Source organism: Leptidea sinapis, chromosome 31, assembly GCF_905404315.1.
Source record: "Leptidea sinapis chromosome 31, ilLepSina1.1, whole genome shotgun sequence".
Lineage (NCBI taxonomy): Eukaryota > Metazoa > Arthropoda > Insecta > Lepidoptera > Pieridae > Leptidea > Leptidea sinapis.
Window position 1 is genome coordinate 1,532,369 of NC_066295.1, and position 23,862 is coordinate 1,556,230.

General features: G+C 36.6%; 1 protein-coding gene across 1 annotated transcript in view; it reads left to right on the forward strand.

The window, feature by feature from the left end:
- LOC126974231 (citron rho-interacting kinase-like) overlaps nucleotides 1-22,026 on the forward strand; it is a 62,408-nt gene extending 40,382 nt beyond the window's left edge. Inside the window, exons 22-30 of the mRNA XM_050821695.1 lie at nucleotides 1,874-1,990; nucleotides 6,917-7,029; nucleotides 7,903-7,962; nucleotides 8,734-8,793; nucleotides 9,338-9,397; nucleotides 11,543-11,690; nucleotides 12,470-12,671; nucleotides 14,541-14,797; nucleotides 19,830-22,026. Of these exons, the coding sequence (XP_050677652.1) occupies nucleotides 1,874-1,990; nucleotides 6,917-7,029; nucleotides 7,903-7,962; nucleotides 8,734-8,793; nucleotides 9,338-9,397; nucleotides 11,543-11,690; nucleotides 12,470-12,671; nucleotides 14,541-14,797; nucleotides 19,830-20,879 (2,067 nt within the window). The 3' untranslated portion in view covers nucleotides 20,880-22,026. The remainder of the gene's footprint in view (nucleotides 1-1,873; nucleotides 1,991-6,916; nucleotides 7,030-7,902; nucleotides 7,963-8,733; nucleotides 8,794-9,337; nucleotides 9,398-11,542; nucleotides 11,691-12,469; nucleotides 12,672-14,540; nucleotides 14,798-19,829) is intronic.
- Nucleotides 22,027-23,862: the final 1,836 nt, after the last annotated feature.

Genomic DNA, 23,862 nt, shown 5'->3' on the forward strand with positions numbered 1-23,862 from the left:
TACATTAATAATATAACCAATATAGCCACTAATTCGAATATCTTACTTTACGCGGACGATACAAAGATTTTTAGGATTATCAAGGATACTAGTGATTGCGAACTTCTTCAAGCTGATCTATCGAATTTTGAGCAATTCTGCAATACTAATAATCTTTTCTTAAATACAAACAAATGTTATATCATGAGTTATACACGAAGAAATGATATGATAAAATTCAATTATAAATTATATGACCAAATATTAGAAAGAATTGATCAAATTAGAGATCTAGGGGTTATTATGGATACTAAGTTAAATTTTGTTCCTCACATCGATCAAATGTTAAATAAAGCCTTCAAACAGTTAGGTTTTATATTACGTTTAAGTAAACCTTTCAAGGATATCTTCACTTATAAGTTGCTTTATCATAGCTACGTACGTAGCAATTTAGAATTTGCATGTACTGTTTGGCATCCATTCTATAAAGTTCATATCGATAGAATAGAAAGACTACAAAAGATATTTGTCAAATCACTCGAATACCGTACTGGACATATTTACAACGATTACTTAGAATCCTCTGAACGCAACAATATAATGCTTTTAAGACATCGTAGGGATATTTTTGACATAACATATCTTTATAAACTCCTTAATAATAAAGTGGACGTTCCTCAATTACTACATAAGATTAATTTTAGAGTTCCTTGCAGACCTGAAAGACACACTCTTCAAAAAGATGTGTTTACCATCAAAAGAGCACATACATGTCACACTAGCAATAGTTATGCCAGACGAGCTTGTAAACTTTTTAATGAAAAATTTGGAAATTTAGATATTTTTCACTTGCCGTTTGCTAAATTCAAAATTATGATTAAAGAAGCAATGTCTAAACATAAGCAGCATAAGTAAATCTTTCTGTTTTGTTTTCATATCGTAATATATTAAGTTTTGTATTTTATAGGTTTTATATTTTATCACTTTATTTGCAATTAAATTTAGTATTATTTTATTTATAACAAAGCACTCACATTGTAAGTATTAAGTAGTTTTAAAATTATTTTATGGAACTATAGGTCTTCATTAAATAAAATAGTGTAAAGTTTTTGAATTGTGACCGTTTGTATCCTGAATAAATGAAATAAATAAATAAATAATAAATTACTGCTTCACGGCAGAAATTGGCGCCGTTGTGGTACCCATAATCTTGCCGACAACCTGTGCAAAGGAGTCTCCCACAAAATGTGTATCACTCCTCCACAGTGCGGTTTTCAGGGAACTTTATTCCACGTACTACATAGTTGTTGAAGCTTTCTTGTGCGGTGTTTTCGGGAACATACGACATGGGTACCTTAAAAAAGCGTAGACCTTCCTTAAAGACCGCTATCGCTTCTATGATTGACACGGTGCGGTGATCACTTAACACCAGGTGACCCGTACGATCCTTTGTCTCCTTTTCTATAAAAAATAGGTGTTATATAAATTATTAGGTACTAACTGTTAGAGTAGCGATTGATTACAATACATCTTATATAAATCCATAGCAGCCGATAATCAATATGTTGTAATGATTACCTATGTAATAATAATAATAATAATAAAATCTTTTATTAAGGTAGTAAGCACACATAATTTACATTGTAAGTACCTCATTTGACTGAATTGTTTGCATTGCGAACATAGCTATAGGGTATTAGGAGTATACTGTGTTATAAAAGTTCTAAAATACACATTATGCGGGACTCGGCTCGACCTCTCGCATTTCATTCGAGTGCTCTTCCAACTGAGCTAACCGTTTGAGTGACGTATCGTCATAAAATCTTCTATGCTTTGTTCAACTATCAGGTTCTAAAATTATGATCATACATATTAACTAGCAGTCTTCTGACAGGAGGAGATTTCAGCGCTTCGAGAGGCACAGGAGTCGGCCGCCGCGTGGTGGCGCACGCGGGACACCAAGGCAGACGCGACCATCCGGCAGCAGGCCAAGCTCATCGACTTCCTGCAGGTGGGGAATTACTGTCCTTAGTGTTGTAGTCTACTGAGAATCATCATCATAAGCAGGAAGATGTCCACTGCTGGACAAAGGCCTCCCCCAAAGATTTCTACGACGATCGATCCTGCGCTGCCCTCATCCAAAGTATTTCTCCGATCTTGACCAGATCGTCTGTCCATCTTGTGGGGGGCCTACCAACACTGCGTCTTCCGCTACGTGGTCGCCATTCTTGTGAGCATCACATGAATTAATATTTAAATGATTAAAACGCATATTAATAAAATTGAATATCTATATTACTTGTTAAGAAGTAACAGTATATTTTAACGTCAGTTCCCCCTGAAAATATTCGGACAACGGAATAGTAATTTTATGCTTGTTTTGACGATTTACACTGGATTAATAGTTAATGCACTGTGACTGTATTAATTGTTAATTCAGACACATTTAAAAAAATGGATCCTTGACATTTTGAAAAATGGATCCTTCACATTTTTAAAAATGGATCCTTGACAATTTGAAAAATTGATCCTTGACATTTTGAAAAATGATTCTTTGACATTTTCAAAAATTTATCCTTGACATTTTGAAAAATGGATCCTTCACATTATGAAAAATGGATCCTTCACATTTTGAAAATGGATCCTTGACATTTTGAAAAATAGATCCTTCACATTTTGAAAAGTGGATCCTTGACATTTTGAAAAATGGATCCTTCACATTTTTTTGTAATTGGATTAATAATATAGATAATGCGAAAGAAATCTAGATAAACACAAACTAGAAAGTCTAGCCTTTGAAACTATCAAATATAATAATAATTATAATAATAAATCTTTATTTCGAGTATCATGACTCATATTAATTGTTAGTAATACAGCAAACTTATTTTCTATGTTAGTACTTATCCTAAACCTATTACTTATTAAGTTACAGATGTGTGTCACCGCTGCACCATTCCGTTAGAAATACTGCAGCAATGACCCACATATCTGCAATCCAACCTGCTCGCAATCATCTTTAGAATGCTGTTGGTACTGCCCCGCACTCTGCTCACCAGGGATCCACATCTTATGCGTACAGTCGCATAAAAACAGTCGACCCGTGCTTCCGCGAACATCCCTGATGCGCTACAAAATCGGGGCAGCCCCATCAGCACCCTGAAAGCATTGTTATATTGAACACGAAGCGCGTTGTAGGATTTTTGAGTGTACATGGCCCACAGGTTGCACGTGTAGAAAGTTGTACAAAAGGCTCTGAACAGCGTAATCTTGACGCTGTTTGAGCAACGCACGAATCTGCGAGCCAGCATATTCGCTCTCACCGACAACGCCCTCCGTTCTCTCTCGATTTCCGTGTCGTCCCTGAGGTCGGAAGTCAACATATGACCAAGATATTTAAACGTAGATACTCTCTCCAACGCTGTACCATTGAGCATTACAGGTGGTACTTTATTTGGTGTTTTACCACCGGCCTCAAAGACCATCACTTTACTTTTTCTAGCGTTATAGGCAAGACCATGTCCTCCCACATAAGCCTCACATATGGCCATCAGTTGTCTGAGACCACAAATAGACGCACTGAGCAGCACCATGTCGTCTGCGTAGCTTATATTGTTGACACAAGTTCCGTCTATGAAGCAGCCGACCCTGGTGCCACTGAGCTCGTCAATCAAATCATTTACATATAGGTTGAAGAGCGTTGGTGAGCTCAATCCTCCCTGCCTCGCCAGGTCGCTGGTTTTGTTTTTTACAATAGGCACAACTATTGTACGTATCATCTCGTCCGGCATAAAACTATGACTCACACAAAAGCTGTACAGCATTGACAAAACCCTGGGAAGATGTGGCCCAGCGTATTGAAGATGCTCAATGCTCAGTCCGTCATGGCCTGGAGATTTACCTCTGGTCATATGTTTGATGGTATGTGCTATTTCTTTACACTTGAAATTGATACCAATTTCTATGTTGGACTGATCATTGAGCACCGATTCAGAAGTCCCCCGTAGCGGCTTAACGCGAAAGTGGTCCATAAACATATTAGATATAGTTTCAGGCTCACACACGCCACCAACGCTCACAGGGAGGGACGGCTTACTGTTCATTCTATTGGTATTCTTCCAAAACCCGCGAAAATCATTTTTCGAATGGTGCGAAGCTAGAATATCCATTTTAATTTGATCCTGACGGTTTTGACACTTCGAAACTTTGAAAATTCTTCTAGCCTCGCACATTTCCCTATAAACATATCCTGAGGTTGGCTTCCCATACCACAGCCACCACTGAAACTTTTGCCTTACCTCCCCGTGCGCTTCGGCTACATGCTTATTCCAGCCTATCACTCTCTTTTTGGCTACACGGTACATACTCTTTCGACCCGCCCCGGAAGCCTCAACTAAAGCTTTAACGATGTCACTGTACAACTTAGTTATGGCATTTCTATGCTCAGAGTCGTTACAAGTATGGTCACAGCAATACTGAAGCCCATGTGGGAAGTCAATTAGTCTTAGCCTTTCATGACATTCCCTCTGGTATGTATTTATTTGCACTTGGCTTCTCTCTCCCCAATAAACCTCATTTAGAGAGGTATTTTTACAAACTTTCTTTGGTAATAACACGTTTAAATTACATTCTACGACCAGAGGAAAGTGGTCAGACCATAATACATCATATAATACATAAACGTTACTCACAGAGTCAAGAGCGGCTTTAGTAGTTAAACAATCGAGCCACCGCTTGGATCCGTGAGCTTCACTTATAAATGTATATGTCTCGGACCCTAAACCTAATATCTCAGTATCAACACAAGTCCACTCTTGTTCTAAGCAGAACTGAGTAAGTTCATGGTAAAACCGCTCAAAAGGGTGTGCATTGTAGTCCCCAAGTATGTATACGTAGTTTTCCCCATAACTGTCAATAATAGCACTTACCGAACTTAGTACGTCCGTAAAATCCATTAGGTTTGCAAGTGAATCCGTAGGCATATATACACTCATCACTACGAACGATTTCTCTTGTAACACTACTTTGATAGCGCAAATACGCGGGTTATTACACTGAATAATGGACACATTTTGAAAAACAGCTTCCACAACAGCGCAACGCCTCCGTATGGTCTCCCACGTAGAATACCAGTAGACGTGTCTATCGCAGATACTCCTGCGGAGCTGAAGTCCTCGCTTATTGTGTCAAGGAAACAAAGCTCCTCCTTGAGCAACCAGCATTCTTGTAAAGCGATTAAATGTGAGGATTTACATAGCTCACGAATACATTGTGCAGAACGCTTTACATTCTTACAATTAAATGAAACAAATTTACATTTTATGTTTTTATCCATTAACAATAGGCAAGTTTCTCAGCGCCACCTATGTGATGGGTGTTTCATTTGATTTTAATTTGGGTTTAAGCTTAAAGTGCACAAATCGTCGAAAAATAATTCCCTGTGGCCATAGATTCTCATCAAGGTACAAAGGTAGCTTGCTTTGTGAAACAAAAATCTTATAAGCGTCGTGTTCACATTGCCGTTTAATTGAAATTTTCTCTAGACTCACAATACTTTCCTGAGTTTTATTCTCAATATATTTAATTATATCCGATTCTGCTGTGTCTTTATGTACGTTTGTTATAAATAAGGGTATCTTTCTATCGGCCGCCCTGAATTTTTCGTCTGATTCTACCACAAAATTTCCCATTTTGCCAATAAGGCGGTTTTTGGATTTTTGTGACTTCTTTTGCACCACTGTCCAGCCTTCATTTGGATTATGTACCTTAGCGACCCCTGCATATGATCGAATTTGCGCTGTCGCACCGAGCTGACCATTCGGTTCGCTCGACGTGCCTGATGACTCAGTGCCAACTCGCATAATGCCGCGTTCGGCGCGTGTGACGCAATCGTCGGTCGAATGTTTAGATACAGTGCTTTGAAACTGCACTGAGTTACCGTTCCGCTTTACTCAAATCAATACTTCTATAATTTGAATTATATTCCCTCGGAGATGTCTCATAGTTAGATTGTTCCAACGGCGTTGTAACGATAGTGTCGTCTAATTGGGACAAACCTATCGGTCCGCTATCAAAGTATCCTCCTCTTTTCATATTTACTTTCATAATCGAAAGTGGCGGCGAAGGTAATTTTCCGCTCAAGCATTCCTTTTTGAAATTTTCTAGCTGCTCAACAGTTGCATATGAGGATTTAATGCTTTTGATCTCCGCCTGTACTAGCATCAAATCCTTGAGCAGTTTGGAGACGTCCAGATGGTCGAAAGTTATAGATGGTAATTTTTCCAAATCCCTGGCCACAAACACAGGTAGTACATCAGGGTCAGTTACCTTAAATACACTTATGATGTCGTGCAAAAGGCGGTTTTCCTTGCCTTTTCCTTTGCGTAAAGTTTTTGTGCGTAGATCCGCTGGTAATGCTTCCAGAAGTAAGCTATTCGCTATCTCAATTTGTTCACGTGAGAAAGCAGACGCACATATTTGCACCAAACTCACTTCATCGGCTATTGAAACTTTATTTTGGATGTAAGCTAAAAGCTCATCCACAACGAGATGACAATTATTACACTTTAACGTACTCATTCTATTCGAAATCGCATACGTCTCACGCTCAATCGGAAACGTCCGACGCGACCCGAATCGCGCGCGCAACTCATTGGTCAAACCAATGGTGAGAAAAAAAACACATCCGTCTGAGTTTCTTTTCTATTTCTGAACAGCCTAGACTTGAATTAGGAATGTCTTATCGCAATAATAACAATATAATATATGAAATGATACTTTTTTGATGGATGAAAAATTTCTTTCGTTTCTCCTTCCTAATAGCGATATTTCTTTTTGAAGCGAAGGAATGCAAATTTTAATTGACATTAAAAATTCGTGATTATTATGAAAACATAAATTTAATTTATACTGAGTACAAGAAAAAATTTCTGTCCAGGCAAAATTAGAAGAAAGTGGTCGTAAGAAGTGTTCGCTGAGCAACAAACTGTTCGGGCGGTCGGGACGTCGGGCGGCCGCCTCGCCCAGTACAACGCTGCAGAGGACCAACCGGTATTACTACTAGTGTTGTATACTGTCTGATATCTATCTTCGGTTCTGGTGCACTCCAGTATCCGCTTGAACCGTTCAGTCGCGTGCATCGCAGAGCTGCTCGAATCGTGGCGATCCGATCGGTTCAATAAATCATCAAATCAAATCAAAGTCACCTTATTCATGTAGGTCCAGGAAATAGCACATATGAATGTCAAAAGATTATTTACAATTTACTAAACTACTTTAAAAAGTTGAGCTTTAATGAGAAAAAGTAGCAAGAAACTCTTTGCCACTCTTTTAAAACAACATTTACAGCTTCATCGTTTTACAAATCATTTTATTACAATAATTTATATAGTAATGCAGCAAAAATACTCAAACGAAAAATACTCAATGTCCTTACACTGACATTTTATCCATAGAGCCGTTTTTAAGAATTTTTACCTGGGCTGTCGTTTCGGTACTCGCTTGAACCGTCAACTATATTCTCACATCTGGGGTAACCATGTATTGTTGTTCATCCCAGTATATTTCGGGTGCTACGAATGTTTAATCAATAAATTCCGACCACACATTCTGGTGAAGTGTGGATTTGCACACTTGCTGGATTTGCAGAGTCAAAATTTACCAAATTAAACATAGCTGGATGCGGGTGGCACTAAACTAGCTGTGTGAAGCTCGTGTAGAAAGGAGTAAATTATCTTTGGCCTAATAAGCCTACCAGATGTAGGTATCTATATATATGTGTATTTTCATGCCCTGACAATGCTGTTTTTTTCATTTGATGTCAACTCATCTAAAGTGTTCATCAAACATGATTGAATAAATAACTTCCTTCAATGTACTTATTAATTATAAACAAATTTAAAATGTAAGCTTTTACATTCACAGAGAGTTACGGGAGGAGGTGGACAGACTACGCGCTAAGTTATCTGCCAAAACTTCCGACGAGTAAGTTACCATTTCTTGGTGGTCGTTAGGTTTATCAGGCTGTATGTAATGAAATTGATGTTTTCTTAATGTTTTTTTTTAAATTTCTCTTTAAAAAGGCTGTTCTTTTTAAGTCTGAGGCATATTTTTATATTTATGCAAAAATATAAATATATAAAATAAATAACGAATACGACATACTATCAATTAGATAGTAGAGCAGATATTATTCTCGTGTTCTGTGATTACCAAATGTACAATTTATTATAATAATAATATGAACATTAGTTTAAATTACACTTGCATTATTCTTTTTTTTTTCATTTTGAAAACTTGAATTTGGTGAAGTACCTTACCTACATACCATACCTACACGAGGAGAGAAACAGGCCTGGTAGTACCTAAGCAACATAATTACCACACTAGTGCGGAAATTTAAAGTAAAAGGAACCACATGATCACTATTTTTAATTATGAGTATTGTAATATATATATATTTTTTTTTAATATTAATATACTTTTAACACAAATTATCTTCGGTGCAAGACAACCGATATATTTAATACGATATAACTACTTAAACATGCATAAATACAAACAAATCTCGGAAACAAAACCTATATTCATCATATAAATGTTTGTACCTAGCGGGATTAGCGAACCCTGGATCTCTAGATCAGGATGGTCATTAGCCAATGGTCTATATGGGTCTTCTATATGTTGTTTGAAATGATATATTGAATGTTAAAAGGTATGTAATACATATTTATATAAAAAAAAAATCTGTTATAGATTTCCACCAACGCCTGTACGCGAGAAAACCACAATCAAATCTCACAAGTTAACCAATGGGTATGTATTGGCTATGTTTATGTCCACCAAACACCACGAATAACCACCAAAGAATATTAAAATGGTAAATTACTAAATTCAACTTGTTATGCATATTGTAACAAATTAAGAACTTCTAATATTTTTTTTTAGAACGGTAGAAATTTTTATATACTTACATAATTTAATAACTGCCAGTTCACATATCTTTTATATTAATGTCATGTGTGCTAATTTTATAACATCGTACTAAACGGTGGTCTCATCAGCAGCAGACAGGAGGTTAAAGAGGTTAGGTTAAATTCACAGTAACGGATTGAGGTGGTCTTGTATCAGTATACTAGAATCAAGACATCAGACAGTCCTTGAGTCGCTTAAGGAACCTCTAGAACATATATAATATATAAATATATATATATACAGAATAATAACCTATATAAGTACCTACTTAAAGATTTCATTTCAATTACATAACATTATAAATATGCATTTCTATTTGTAACAGAGACTTTGAACCGAGATTTGAGTTATTTGCTACAGGTAACTACAATATTTTTCATTTCAGACCACTAAGCTTGGACATGCCCGATGGTGCTCCTGAGAAGGATTCACTATTAATAATCAGGTATTTAATAGTTTATCTATTGCAACGTCCGATTAATCTAGTCCGACAAGCTAATTCACTCATACTACAGATTATAACACAAAGTAAATACGCAAGTCGACTGGGCCACTCTGGTAGCCTGAACGTTTGACTGTCTAAAGAAAAAAGCCGCTCTAGTTGCCCGGACGTTTCAGTAGTTATATAACGCTACGTTACTAATTCAGATGCACTGCCCGCACTGTTAAATATATTATCGTCGTCTGGCATTCATAGTACCTATACGCTGGATAATAAAGATACCTATCTCAGCCAACTAGCTTAATCAGCTATTTTATAGACAGCCTAACTTATTTACTAAACAGCGCCGTTTAACTAGCGATCTGAATGTATTCCTTCATTATTATAACACTAGAAATAAGGGATTACTTGTAACTAATTGGTAGGCTTTATAAAATACATAAAAGCTTTAAGGGTAAATTTATACACATTTATAATAAAATCCCATCCCAGTCACGGTTCAGGCATTATCTATAAATAAATTTAAATGTTTTTTAAAAAAAATGGCTCTGTCGTAAATCCTATTACGACACAACTGAATCGGATCTAAGTGATCGGACAGCCTGGGACTAGATTATGATTATTTTATAGCGATAGAAATGACTGTACAATATTGTATATATTTATTGTAAAGAGCGCAAAAAAAAATAATGCTGGGAGAGTTTCTTGCGCCGCTTCTTCTCTCTAATTCAAATTCAAATATTTTTATTCAAAATAGGATGTGATATCACTTATTGAAAGTCAAAAAAGCTACCACCCATTCCAAAATGAATGCCTCAGACCTGAGAATAATGGGCGCAACAAACTCAGCGGGTTCTTTTTTTTTCATCAAAAATATGTTTTACAATTAAAGTAACATTGTACACTTAAACTTATTATTTAATAGCCTGAGGGCGGTCGTTCCATTCCCAATCTGTGGTATCATAAAGAAAGTCGTTTATGTTATAGTAACCTTTACCACACAAGAGCTTTTTCTCAGAGCGCCATTTGTTTCCGAAGCGGTAGAAGTATCTAGTATATTAGAAATGACATCAAAAAGAATTTTAAAGGAATCAATTTTGACAAAATAAATGCCTTTTTATCCAGCCATTTGATCAAACAGCTAGGCAAATGACTTGGATCGATGACATTTCATTACTTGCCTAGTCTGTTCATTTCAATTTGGTTCCATTTTCTGCCACCTAGAAAATAAATCAAATTTAGATTTGCTTTAATTAAAGAATTCTGATGTTCCTTTCGGCTTTCATCACCAGATCATTAGGATTGTACCATTTTAATAGATTATAGATATTTTACAGTACTTTCAAATTATTCAAATTTTTCGGATGTGGCATGCCTGATATACTTATTGTAATAGAAAAATTTCGACACACTGCTTTCTACAAATGATTGATTTGTTGTAAGGAAAACAAAAACATGTATTTAATTAAATCACTAATTACAGATATCTTGCTAGTTGAATGCAGAGTTCAGGAATGCGATAGTGGTGTGACCTAATTATAATTGATGACGATAATCATGAGTTTGTCGATAAAAAACAAAGCTTCAAGTTTACCATTTTAACCTAATAATTAAATCTCATATTTTTCTACTACCTTTCTTCAACACACATGTCTTCAAAACATTTTTCGCCATTTATCGTGCTTGGCGATGTATAAAAACTCGTTTGGAAAGAAACGTGCGGACAACGGGGGGAGATACTTTCGATCTTCACCCCAGGCCCCGATTGTATTCAACTTGTGCTTAGACTGTAGACTTCCAGTCGTATAAATTTCGAAACCTGTCTTTCTTAGATAAATATTCATTATGACGTCGCACCAATGTATTTCATATTCTTGTAGTATTAAAATGAAGTTTGTTATATATAAAACTATATTGGTGTTATACAAAGTAGATTGTAATTAAGGCATGGAAATCATTTAGTAAACTTACATTTTTAAAGCCTTTAATAACGGACACTGCAGTAACTAATGTTTTATGCAGCAAAAATCATCTTTTCCTAGTATTAAAATTTGAGAAGGTTTCTGATGCCACCCACTGTGTTCATCACAAATGTTTAGATGAGTTCAACCCAATTCCAACCAATAACGAAGCATGTATCGTGTTCAGGAGCGACGGCAGCCGGGAGCGGATGCACGCGCGGTTCGCGGACGGCCGCGTGGCCTTGAGCAGTGCGGGCGCGGGGGACGTGCTCGCGAGCCTACACGGGGACGAAGCAACCGGTCTGCCGCATAACGAGGCCAACCGAGCATTCACGGTCACTAGCTTTACATAAAGGGGCATCCATTAATTACTTAAGGGGTCGGGTGGAGGGGGGAGAGGATCAAGCTAAATCTTTCCAAATCTCACTTATTGGGGTGTCTTGGAAAATATCACCAAATTTGACACAATAGTGTTTGACGTATTCGTCCGAACCCCGCAGAGCAGCGAAGTAGCGCTCTTGATTGATTGTGATTTCCTAGTCTTTAATGAATGTAATTTTGAAAACTCTCGCTTGAAAATTTCGCCAAGTTTAGGTGTGGGGGTCGAAAACTTGTCAATAAATGCCTCACATAATTAACAGACGCCCCCTAACGTGTTATAATTTGGCATCCTTGCCATTTAGATGAATCATCCTCAATGAAAGACAACTTTATTTAAGTTTACATTACACAACTACCACATTAACCATTACTCATTCTAATACACATCAATATTATCTACGTAGAATGTATAAGTTTCTCAGCGGATTTCTACTACCATAATAACCGTAATACCATCCTCTATTATGAATTTTTATGCAACTTCACATTCTTCTTTATTGCAAATCATTAAATACTATAAATTCATACAAACATACGCTGACTTATTAAGTGTAAAGTAAAACATACTATAATGAGAAATTAAACATTATTGTATGGACTCTTATTTATTTAATCATTCATTCATTCGCACTACACGCCACAAATTAGAATATCTATAAATAAATACAAGTTCTACTTTTTAATAAAATATCATACATGATACTAATCAATATAATTAACGATATAATTGTAGATAAAGTTGGAGCAATCTGGGACAGGCGACGAGATATGCACAGTGGTGTGCCCGAACATAACCGAGCGCAACGAATGGCTGAGCCGCCTACGGGAGAGTTCGGCGGCAGAACCGAGCGCGCAGTATACGCCTGTCTCGCTCTTAAATCTCGATGTAAAGCCGGAGTGTGCGTTGTACGTCGCGCCTAATGCTATAGCCATAGGTGAAGTGTCTTTGAGAATTTTTTAATTCATATTTCTTGGCACTTGTGCACATTGAGCCGACATGTAGAAGTAGGTACATTTCGGCGTTACGCCAGGGTTTCCTTGATCAGGGTCCATCATGAAGAAATTCTAGTTCTAGAAATACAACACTAAGAATTTCTCAATTTATTGAAGGACAACTGCTAGTATAGATATGAACCGTCTTTACATAAAACAACCGCTCTTGTTTTCCGTACAATAGATGAAACAGAGTAGATACAACTTCTTTTAAAACAAATAAAATTAGGCATTGTAAAATAATTCCTAAATACAGCTCAATAAATGTTTCAGTGAATTTATATAACTTCAAATGATTTATATAATAGTTTGTTCATTTAATTTGAACAAACATTACGAAGTCAGAAGATGGTGCTGTAAGTTTCGAAATACAATTAAGAAAGGCTTAATGCATAAAATAATAAAGTTTGATACAGAATAAAGATATTAATTCTAATACAAATTAATTTGAACATTTACACATTCAATTAAGTATTTTAATAATAAATGAAACATCAAACATCTTCAAACAGTCAAAACAGTGTCTATTTAATTAGTTAGACCTTAATAAATAATAATTTTATGTTTACAAATAGCTATTTGTATTTAAATCTTATATATTTCAGATATATCTATAATAATATATTCATTTTAACGATAAACTAAAACATAAATATCAATATTCAATAGTTACAAACAATTGACGGTAGGTGGCGATTTGCGCCCATATACACAGCAATGTACACAAAAATGAACCCTGGTTAGCACATTAGTGTCAGCTTTGAATTTGAAAATGGAGTAAAGAATTTATGAATGGTGGACAGTTTGTTGATAGAGAACGAGTGACATCTTATTATAAGTTATAACTACAACCTTGTAAGACCGAAGGTAATTCGAGAGCGGGTTTTAATAATAAACGAAGGTACTCTGTAAGGGTCCAAATTTTTATAGTAATAAAGGCCGAGCACTTCAAACAAAGATTTTTGGTGTTATAGATATCAGATTGACTTGAAATTAAGTGGATGCATTGTTTAAGATGTTTTGAACAAATTTTAGAAAAAAAAAGAGAAGAATCGTTATTTTAAAAGTACTTTTGGTTTTAACTACTACTTTAAAAAAATACGGGCTATAAATGTTTGCTTTGGACTCTTGCTTGAAATTCACACAAAGAATAGTAGGAGTGTTCATTGAAAATAATAATAATGTTATATCAAATTATTAAAATCAGATAAAATAAAATAGAATACTGGCTAAATATAAAAGCGAGATTAAAATTAAAATAAAAGTATAACTTCTAAGAATGTGTGATTGATAATTTAAGTTTAATAACTATGCATAATGTTTCAGTCTTCATTTACCTTGAGGTTGTGTGCGCCACTACCTTGGGATGACAAAATGGCAAATATTTACAGCTGACACTTTTTTTTTTATAATAAGCCCTTCTATTCGATATGAACTTCAATAACTAATGTCATCGATAAAATAAACAATTATTTATTTTTATTAGGTGCCTATATTGGATTGGCTAAAGTTTTGGTCCCTTTTAAAGTAGTACCGAGGGTAACTTGCAATTTCCGATGTCTCGGCCTTAATTAATATGATTATTTGGTCTTTTTTAAGGGAACGCAAGGCTTACGAGGATAAATAAATAATTAGTTCATAGTTCTTATAAATGTTTTAGTTGAAATATACTATGAGTTATATTTTATTGTTCAGTAACAACAAATATCTTCATTACACATGGAGAACACTAAAGGCTCGTGAAACTGGTATTTATAATCAAAGAAACAGTTTTAACATGCGTTTGATATAATGAAAGTGCAATGTTTCAGGCACCGAAAACGGGTTGCACTCGCTCCGCGGTGAAGTGGTGCTCGAGTGGGAGGGCGAGCAGCCCGCGGGCGCGGCGGGCGCGGCGGTCGGGGCGCTGGCGGCGTGCGGCGGACGGGCCGTGCTGGCTGCGGGCGGCCGGGCGGCGCACGCGGGGCTGCGGGCGCTGGGCTCGGCGCTGCGGCGCTCGGCCGCGCTGGCGCCCGCCGTGTGCGCGCACGTGCTGCCGACGGAGCTCGCCGCGCCGCACTTGGTCACGGTGAGTGTGGACACAACTGTCTGAACCACACCGTCACCGTGTATACGGACACGCACTTGTATTCGTATGCACGCACTTGTGTTTGTATGCACGCACTTGTGTCCGCATGCACGCACTTGTGTCCGCACCACACGAGCTCTCTGAAAAGAACCTAATAAAATGTGCTTTTTTAGAATTCTCTGTTGAAAAATACGCAAACCGAAACTTTTGTGAAGAGTTCGACAATGGGTGATGAAAAGATGAAAGTCGTGGTCGAAGGCTTCTCAGACTGGCAAAACCCAGCTTAAGACGCAATAAGGTGATGCTGTGTGTATGGTGGAATTGCGTCAGTATTTTTCATTATGAGCTTAACCGCCAAGCATAACCTTAATAATTCCCTTGACTTTGTACTGAGCGGTACTTCCGTCAGAAAAAAATTCTAAGCTACCCCCAAGTCGCGCCTACAGAAGTTTTACTTGAATAATTTTACGTTTGACGCTCTTAAAATCTTTTGTCACTCGCCATACAAAGCCGTGTATATAAGTATATCTCACATTATTTAAACTATAAATTGTTTGAAGCGAGGACCGTTTTCTGATAAATGATATGTGATGGCAATTGGAAACATTTATAATCATTTTATTTATATCACACCACACTTGAATTCGGTCTATGTCTTATTAAAGTAAGATAGCATCGTCCTCTGTTTGGCTTATTCTATATAATTTCATATCATCGGCGTATAATGAATACTCTGGGTGTTTAAATGAACTTATTTCATTTATAAACAATGCAAGTAGCAGAGGTCCGAGATTAGATCCCTGAGGTACTCCAGAATAAGCAATAAATTTGGACGAAGACTCACCGTTAATAGAAACCAATTCATACCTTTTTGTAAGATATGATTCTAACCATTTCAATAAGTTTCCTCCAATGCCATATTGTTTGTCAAGATAGGAGTGAAGGATTTTATGATTCACTTTGTCGAAAGCACTGGAAAAGTCTGTGTATATGCTATCAATTTGTCGTTCATTGTCCATGGCTTGCGCGATGTTATTAATATAATGAAACCGATTTGATTCTACAGATCTACCACATCAAAAACTATGCTGCTTATCATTGAAGTATTTTTTGCATTGTGACATTAATACTGGGCAAATTAGAGATTCGAATAATTTTGAAAATGTACTTAAAATTGAAATTGATCTATAATTTTCGATGTTATTAATGTCACCCTTTTTATAAATAGGTACAATGCGAGCTTTTATCTATTCTTACGGGAATGTGCTTGTTTCGAGAGATTTATTGAAAATTATCGTAAGTGGATATGAAAGACCGATAGCACATCTTTTGATAAATACTAGTGGTATGTTATCTGGCCCATATCCTTTGTTAAAATTCAAGGATTTCAGTTTTTTTAGCATCTCTTTTTATGTAAAGTTTACTTTTGATAAATACTAGTGGTATGTTATCTGGCCCATATCCTTTGTTAAAATTCAAGGATTTTAGTTTTTTTAGCATCTCTTTTTATGTAAAGTTTATGGTATTAAGTGTCATATTGTTATATTCATGGGTATATGGGTACAATGAGAAAAAAAAACAGTGGAGTCTGAGTAAACTGAGCTAAAATGTGTGGCGAAAGGGTTTGCTACGCCTAGACTATCAATGGCATTTACATCACCTCTATACATTTCATGGGATAAATTACTTTTTGTAGCTTTTTTATCATTGACATACTTCCAAAATGATTTGATATTATTACATAAATTCTTTTCTGTTAATTTTAAGTTTTCTGAATAATTATTCCGAATTATCTTATTACAACGTTGTCTGAGCAATTCATATTCAAACTTATCTCTTGGATTCCTAAATTTACGCCATCTTTTTCTAATATTTTCTTTTTTTTAATACTTTTTATTGCTTTTCTGTCAAACCAAGCCGGAATATTATTTGCATTATTAACAGTGTGAATGGGCATTATCATTTATGACTTTAATTTCTTGATAAAATATGTACATTTCATTTACGCATTTAGCTGTACACAGTTTTTCTCTCCAGTTAACATTTATTAGACTTGATATTATAATGTTATAATTAGCTTTAAAGAAATTAAAATGGTTCTTGGCTTCTTTTTCATAAATTGTAAGATTTTTTTTATCTAATTGAATATTAAGATGTGGGTGTATACAGGATCTAGCTTACTTATTATGTTAGACTAAGTTACAGGAGCTTGATTAGTTAAAAGAACCAAATCCAAAATCTTGTCATTGCAATTCATTATATAATTGTTTTGTTTTAAACCACTTAATGATAAAAAATCGACCAAATTAAACCCAAAGTAATTATCATAGTTCCTGGGTTCATAAACATCTGGTTGATCACTGTCAGTCCATGATATTGAAGTCACCCACAATTATAACTTCCTGGAAGTAGGAAATAGCTTCATTTGCACACTCAAAAAATCTTTCACACTTCTATGTAGTGGCGGGGAAGGTAAACAACACGTATACCTAAATTTGGTTTCAAGATTTATCCTTCTTTTGGTTAGGTTGCATAGGAACTTAAGATTGCTGTTAGGACTCCGCCTCCTCTAGATTTGGGAGCAATTCCTATATTTTCTGTAAACAGTATATCTAGGATCAAATAATTCTTCATGATGTATATTAACTGTTAGCCACGTTTCAGTTAGAATTTTGATTCAGAATGCTTAATTAAAACTCTGTCAATTTAGCCTTTAGTTCGCGGATGTCTTGATAGTAAATATTAAGCATGAAGATTAGCTACGATCAGGGATTAGTGGCCAAGTGACATTGGACACTATTGGCTAAATATCAACTAAAAACTTTAGAGATGATATACGTACTGCCTGTGACTTTTCGTCCTTGCGGATGTAGATTTCGCCATTTCGAACTAACGTGAACTTAGATAGACATAGAACGTAGCCCAACTTTTTACATTTTATCGTGGTGGCACCATGAAGATATTTCTTATCGAGGCATAAATGCTCTGATACATATATTTGAGTAGTTCTCCTCTAATACCAAGCAGTGTATTAAGTTTGTTGTTTGCGTTGGTTTTGTTGTATTTTTGAATAGCAGCCAAAATATTATCACGACAGCGATTACTACGAAACTTCATGACAACTGATCTAGGTCCATTTTTTGCGTTTTGTTCAGCATCTCTGGAGCAAGAAAGTATGTCGTTATCTTCAATTTTTTCCGATACTACTTCGTCGATACGTAACATTATATTAGGTAGGTTTTCATTTCTGAATTTAGGCAAACCATGTATCTCGATATTGGTGGTTCTGGAGTATTGCTCAATGTTTTATAGTCTTTCCATCAGGTCCCTAACCTTTCTATCCAATATTGAATTACTTATAATAAGTGCTTTGACTTCAGAATCCCTTTTTTCTACGAGCGACTTCATTTCATCATACTTGATAGCGGCAAAATTTACTGCCTCCTACTCTTTTAAGAGGCATTATTTCAGTTGACAGTATATCTCGAATTATTTTCGGTATTTCGACTTTTAGCGCTTTCCTGATCTCTGTTCGAATGAGATCACACAGGCCTTTATTAATTGTGGGTTGACATTCTTCTTCTTGCGAATCCTCGTTGGTGCATTCACTATTGTTGTTTTCTTTAGATAATTTTTTGTAGTTTACTTTTGCAATATTGACGCATGAATGATGAAAAATATTTTTACATCCACTACAGCAAATGCTTTCGATGGCTAAAACTGATTTTCTACATCACTTATTGAAAGTCAAAAAAACTACTACTCATTCCAAAATGAATGCCTTATCATTTTAATATATCAAGTATTTATTTATTTCATATAGGAAGACCAACAGCGTACAATAGTTTTAAATAAAATCTAATAGTCACAAAAAGTCAATTAAAGGTCCTTACGGATAGCAACATATTAGTTTAGAATAGTTCCGAATACTTCAGTTAATACTGTCAACGATAGTGATAGATATACTTATATAATAAGTTACATGCTTATACTTATTCTCTAACAATTCAATGAAAGAATTAGTTACTCAACATGTGTCTAGCTGATGCTACGCTTGTGCAGAATAGGTCTAAGCCTACTCGCTTATCGATTTTATTAAAGTTACTGCTCACTGCACACAAGCAGGAATTTTGCCTGTATTTGGTTTTAACTAATGGTGTATGTATAAGAGTATGATTGAAACGCAAAAGGCTAACAGCGGTATTAAATTTTATCATAGTTAATAAAGTCGCAATGGTATTAAATATCTTGATATCATCAGCAAAACAGAGCAAGCGAGTGTTCTGAAAGCAGGTGGAAATATCATTTATAAAGATGGTGAATAATAAAGGATCAAGTAACGAACCTTGTGGAACTCCACTGGGAATGGTTACCCAGCTCGAGATATAGTTTCTGATTACCACAGCTTGTGACCTTTGGTCAATATAAGATGAAAACCACCGATGCAAGTCCCCGACAATGCCGAAAAGTTTAATTTTCGATAAAAGCGTCTTATGGTTTATTCGGTCAAAGGCTTTGTTATAATCGGTATATACTACGTCTACCTGGCTACGATTGTCCATGGCTTCAGTCAGAAATTCACTGAGCAAGATAAGGTTGGATACAGTGGATCTCTCTTTGAGTTCTAATCCATGTTCAGATGGGTGGAAGGAGTTTTTTAATGAGTCGTAGACCTGGGTGTGTATTATCTTCTCAAAGACTTTGGCTATTAGGCATAGCTTAGATATAAGTCCGGTTAATACATCCGTTTTAGAACCTTTTTTGTGTATTGGTGTAGTATAAGCTGATTTCTTAATTTGAGAAAATGGACATTCAGTAATAGATTTTCTATACAAGAGTGCGATGGGAATTGCAATAATTTTAGCACAATTTTTTAAAAATATGGGACCAATATGGTCCGGTCCGGCTGATTTAGTTGGGTCAAGTTTTGATAGGAGTTGAGCCACTAGTGTCTATGTGGATTTGAGGATGACATATTTAACCATTACTAATGGTATGAATAATACTAATGGTAATATTTTAATAACGGCAGGCGGTAACGGGCGAGTCGAGCAGCGCGTGGTGCTGCGCGGTCGCATGCGGGCGGCGCGTGCACGTGCTGCGGTGGGACGCGGGCGAGGCGCAGTTCACAGTGACGCGCTCGCTGACCGTGGACCGCGCGCCCGCCGCGCTGCTGCTGACGGCCACCGCGCTGTACGTGGCCGGCCACCGCCCGCTGCGGGTGCGGCTGCCCTCCGGCGCACTCGAGACTTTCGCCGCCGACCACCCCACCGTGGCGGCCGCCGCCAAGAAACACTCGCCGCCCCGCGCCATCCTGCTGGTGCGCGAGCAGCCCGCCGAGCTGCTGCTGTGCTACGCCGAATGCGGCGTGTTCGTGGACGGCGACGGACGCCGCACGCGCGACGAGGACCCGCGCTGGAGCGCCGCCGTGCACAGCTGGGCGTTCGTGCCGCCCTTCCTGTACGCCGTGGGCGCGGAGCGGGTCACCGTGACGCACGTGACGCCCGACACGTACCGCGCGCCGCCCTGCACGTGCGACGCGGGCTCGCTGGCCTCCGCGTCCTCCGACTACACCTCGGACGTGTACACCCACCGCGTGTCCGAGCCCGCGCTGCTCGGCGCCGCGCCCGCCGGCGTCATCATCCGCTCCAAGACTGACTCGGGCTACGCGGTGTCCTTGATCGAAGGCAAAGCCGCCTTCCGAACTCTGGGAACCTCTCTGGAATCGTTAGCGACCGCGTCCAAGTCGTCGTCGTGCGCGGACTTGGCGCGCTCCGTGTCGGACGTTTCCCCCGTGGACGACTCGCAGGAGAGCGTCGATGTCAACACGGGCTTTCTGGCCGACATCCGGAAAAGAGCGCGACAGCTCCGTGAGAAACAACGCAAGGAGATGCAGTCGTCGGATGAGATCATCAAGGGGATCCTGACTGCGGAGGTCGGGGCGAGGCGAGGGTCGAAGGGGAGGATGTCGCCCGTCGTGTCGGAGTTTGACTCGGACTCGGAGAGCGAGCGCGGCTCGGGCGCCCAGTGTACGGCGGACGTGTGCGCGGAGATGTTCACGAGGCAGGTGCGCTTCCAGTGACGACACACATCGGAACTTAACGCCAGATTACTTAGCACCGGTAAACGTTACGTTTACGAATACAAAGATGAATGTGACATCTTGCCCTTTGACCAAAGCAAACCGTTATATGATTTTTGACTATTATTATTACAGTTCCGTAAACTGTACACAATGTAGTACGCTGGAAGTGTACTTGCCTGCCTACATTAATATGATTTTGAGTACTTTTAGTCTAGTACCCGACGTCCAGTAATTATAAATATAGACTTAAATTTTACTGCATAATATTATGTGACTGGCATTGTTTGAAGACTTAAATTTTAGCGAAAGGTTCGTTTGAAATTTAGGTGTTCTGTAAATATAACTTTAATACAACCTAATGTATTTTTTTAAATTATTTATTTCAATGTTTACATAACTAAATCTTCATTTGAAGCTTATGTCATAACATTATAATTATTGTGTATATTTTTTAAGACATCATGTAACTATTTTTATTGCCCTATTTTTACTGTCATTAGTATCTTCTGTGACACACTATAACTGTTCAGACTGACCGCTATAACAATTTTTAAGTTTAATCAATTTTAGTTACGCTAGTATTTTTTTATATTCTTAACAAGTTAAGCAACTAACTGCCAATTGCAGAAAGCATCCTTAAAGTTAATGTTTTATTAAATATAATAGTGTCACTTTCATTTTCATTTTGGCAGTCAAAGATAGCATGTGATATAAAGAAATATTAACCTTAAATATATTTTCTGCAGCTGGCGGCTGACACAGTCATACGTTAACGTAGAACTATAATTTATTTAAGGTTTTACAATGTTATTATTTAACATAAGTTTGTAACCACATACTTAACTAAGTATTTTGTTATCAAATGTGGCGTTTTATCTTTTGAAGAATGTTAATTTCCTAAAACTATTTAGTTTTGATTTTAATTTATTTTTTAATATTGAATGCGTACGTTGCAGTCATTTTCGGTTCTCTTGTTTTATTTTAATTTCTTGCCTTTGAAAGTCTCTACTACTATACTGTGATTTGATAAGTATGCAATTTAATATATTTTTAAGGTGGTTATTTTGTATTAATAGTATTAATACCTACCAGTGATGTATATTTAGTGCAACCTATATTTTTAATAAATAAAAAATAAAAATTATTCACTTCACTCTCAAAACATTCACTAATTCCCTAGTTGTAATATATGGCTGTAATGTTCATGAAACATATCTTAATATATTAATAAGACTATGGAGTATATAAATTATGCACATACATAATTTTTATTCAGTTGTCTTTGCTCTTTATTGCAAAAAATATAGGCTTAGTCCAACAGCGCTAGGTTTTGAGTTTTGAGAAGTTGTTTGTGTTTCGCGTATAGTTTCGGGACCAATAATTGTTCAACCTAATAAATTCAAATATTTTAATTCAAAATAGGATGTGACATCACTTATTGAAAGTCAAAAACTACGACCCATTCCAAAATGAATACCTCAGACCTGAGAAGAACGGGCGCAAAAAACTCAGCAGGCTTTTTTTTTCATCGAAAAAATATGTTTACAAAGTAATATTGTACAATTAAACTTATTATTTAATAGCCTGAGGACGGTCACTCCATTCCTAATCTGTGGTATCATCAAGAAATTCATTTATGTCATAGTAACCTTTACCACACCAACGTTTTTTAACAATTCTTTTGAATAACGTGATACTTTTGTTTTGAACATTTTCTGGGATCTTGTAAAAGCATATACATCGCCCCACAAAAGATTACTAACTCTACCTAGCCGAGTAGTGGGCATTATAAGTTTGTTTGTTCCTGGTGTTAACATTATGGTTATGACAGATTGTAGAAAATTCACTTATGTGCCTTGAGAAGCAACAGTCAAGATGTTAATTTCTTTGAATTTTACTCTCAATGATTCTTTAGGACCTAGGTTATAAATAGCGCGAATAGCCAGCAGCACAAATATTGTATTAATATCGGCAGCGTTGCCCCATAGCAATATACTATAGGACATAATACTATGGAAATAACTAAAGTATACTAGTCGCGCCGTATCTATGTCAGTTAGTTGTCTAATCTTTATAACCGCGTATGCTGCAGAACTAAGTCTGTTCGCCAATCCTTCGATATGGGGGCCCCATTGTAATTTGGAATTAAAAATTTAGGTATTGCACACCACAATTTTAATTATTTAATTATTCATCGTATATTTTCTACAAAATAATTTTATATTGACCCAACAAACATTGTATTGCCATATAAAGTAATTAAAAAAATTTGGGGGTATAAAAACCAGACCTACCAAATTTATCGTACTAAAATTATTGTATTCAATTGCCATCTTGCAACCCTATAGCGGATTTGTGGATGGAACAGAATAATATAAAAAACGCGATACAAAAATAGTTGTAGATCGTAGAAGGGCAAAAATTTGATTGAAATCTATTTTTAAATGCTGAATCATAATAAAAAAAAATGTCAAAAAATAAAATTGGGGTGGACTACCCTTAACGTTGAGATGTTCGATTCTCAAACCTACCCAATATGCACACAAAATTTCATGAGAATCGTTCAAGCTGTTTCGGAGGTGTTTAACTACAAACACCGCGACACGAGAATTTTATATATTAGATGATTAAAATTAAACTCTTCACAAATGACATACAGAGTCCGCCTTTTTATTAGCTTCAGAATATGTTAATTAGTTTTCCTATTGTAACTCCTTATCCATAATAGGTACGCGAAATATTTTTTTTAATGATTTTAGTTGCATAAATTTAACATCGATTTCACAATCACTAATAATATTATAATGACATGATATTGTATACTTTCATATTTCTTAAGTCTCCAGTAGATGTCACTCATCCATGATCCAATGTGAACTCTAATAATTATTGTAATAATATGTATTTGGAACATTTGTAGCTTCAAAAACAACTTTAATCTCAATCCATATAATTTTCAAACTCAAAATAGAAATTACAC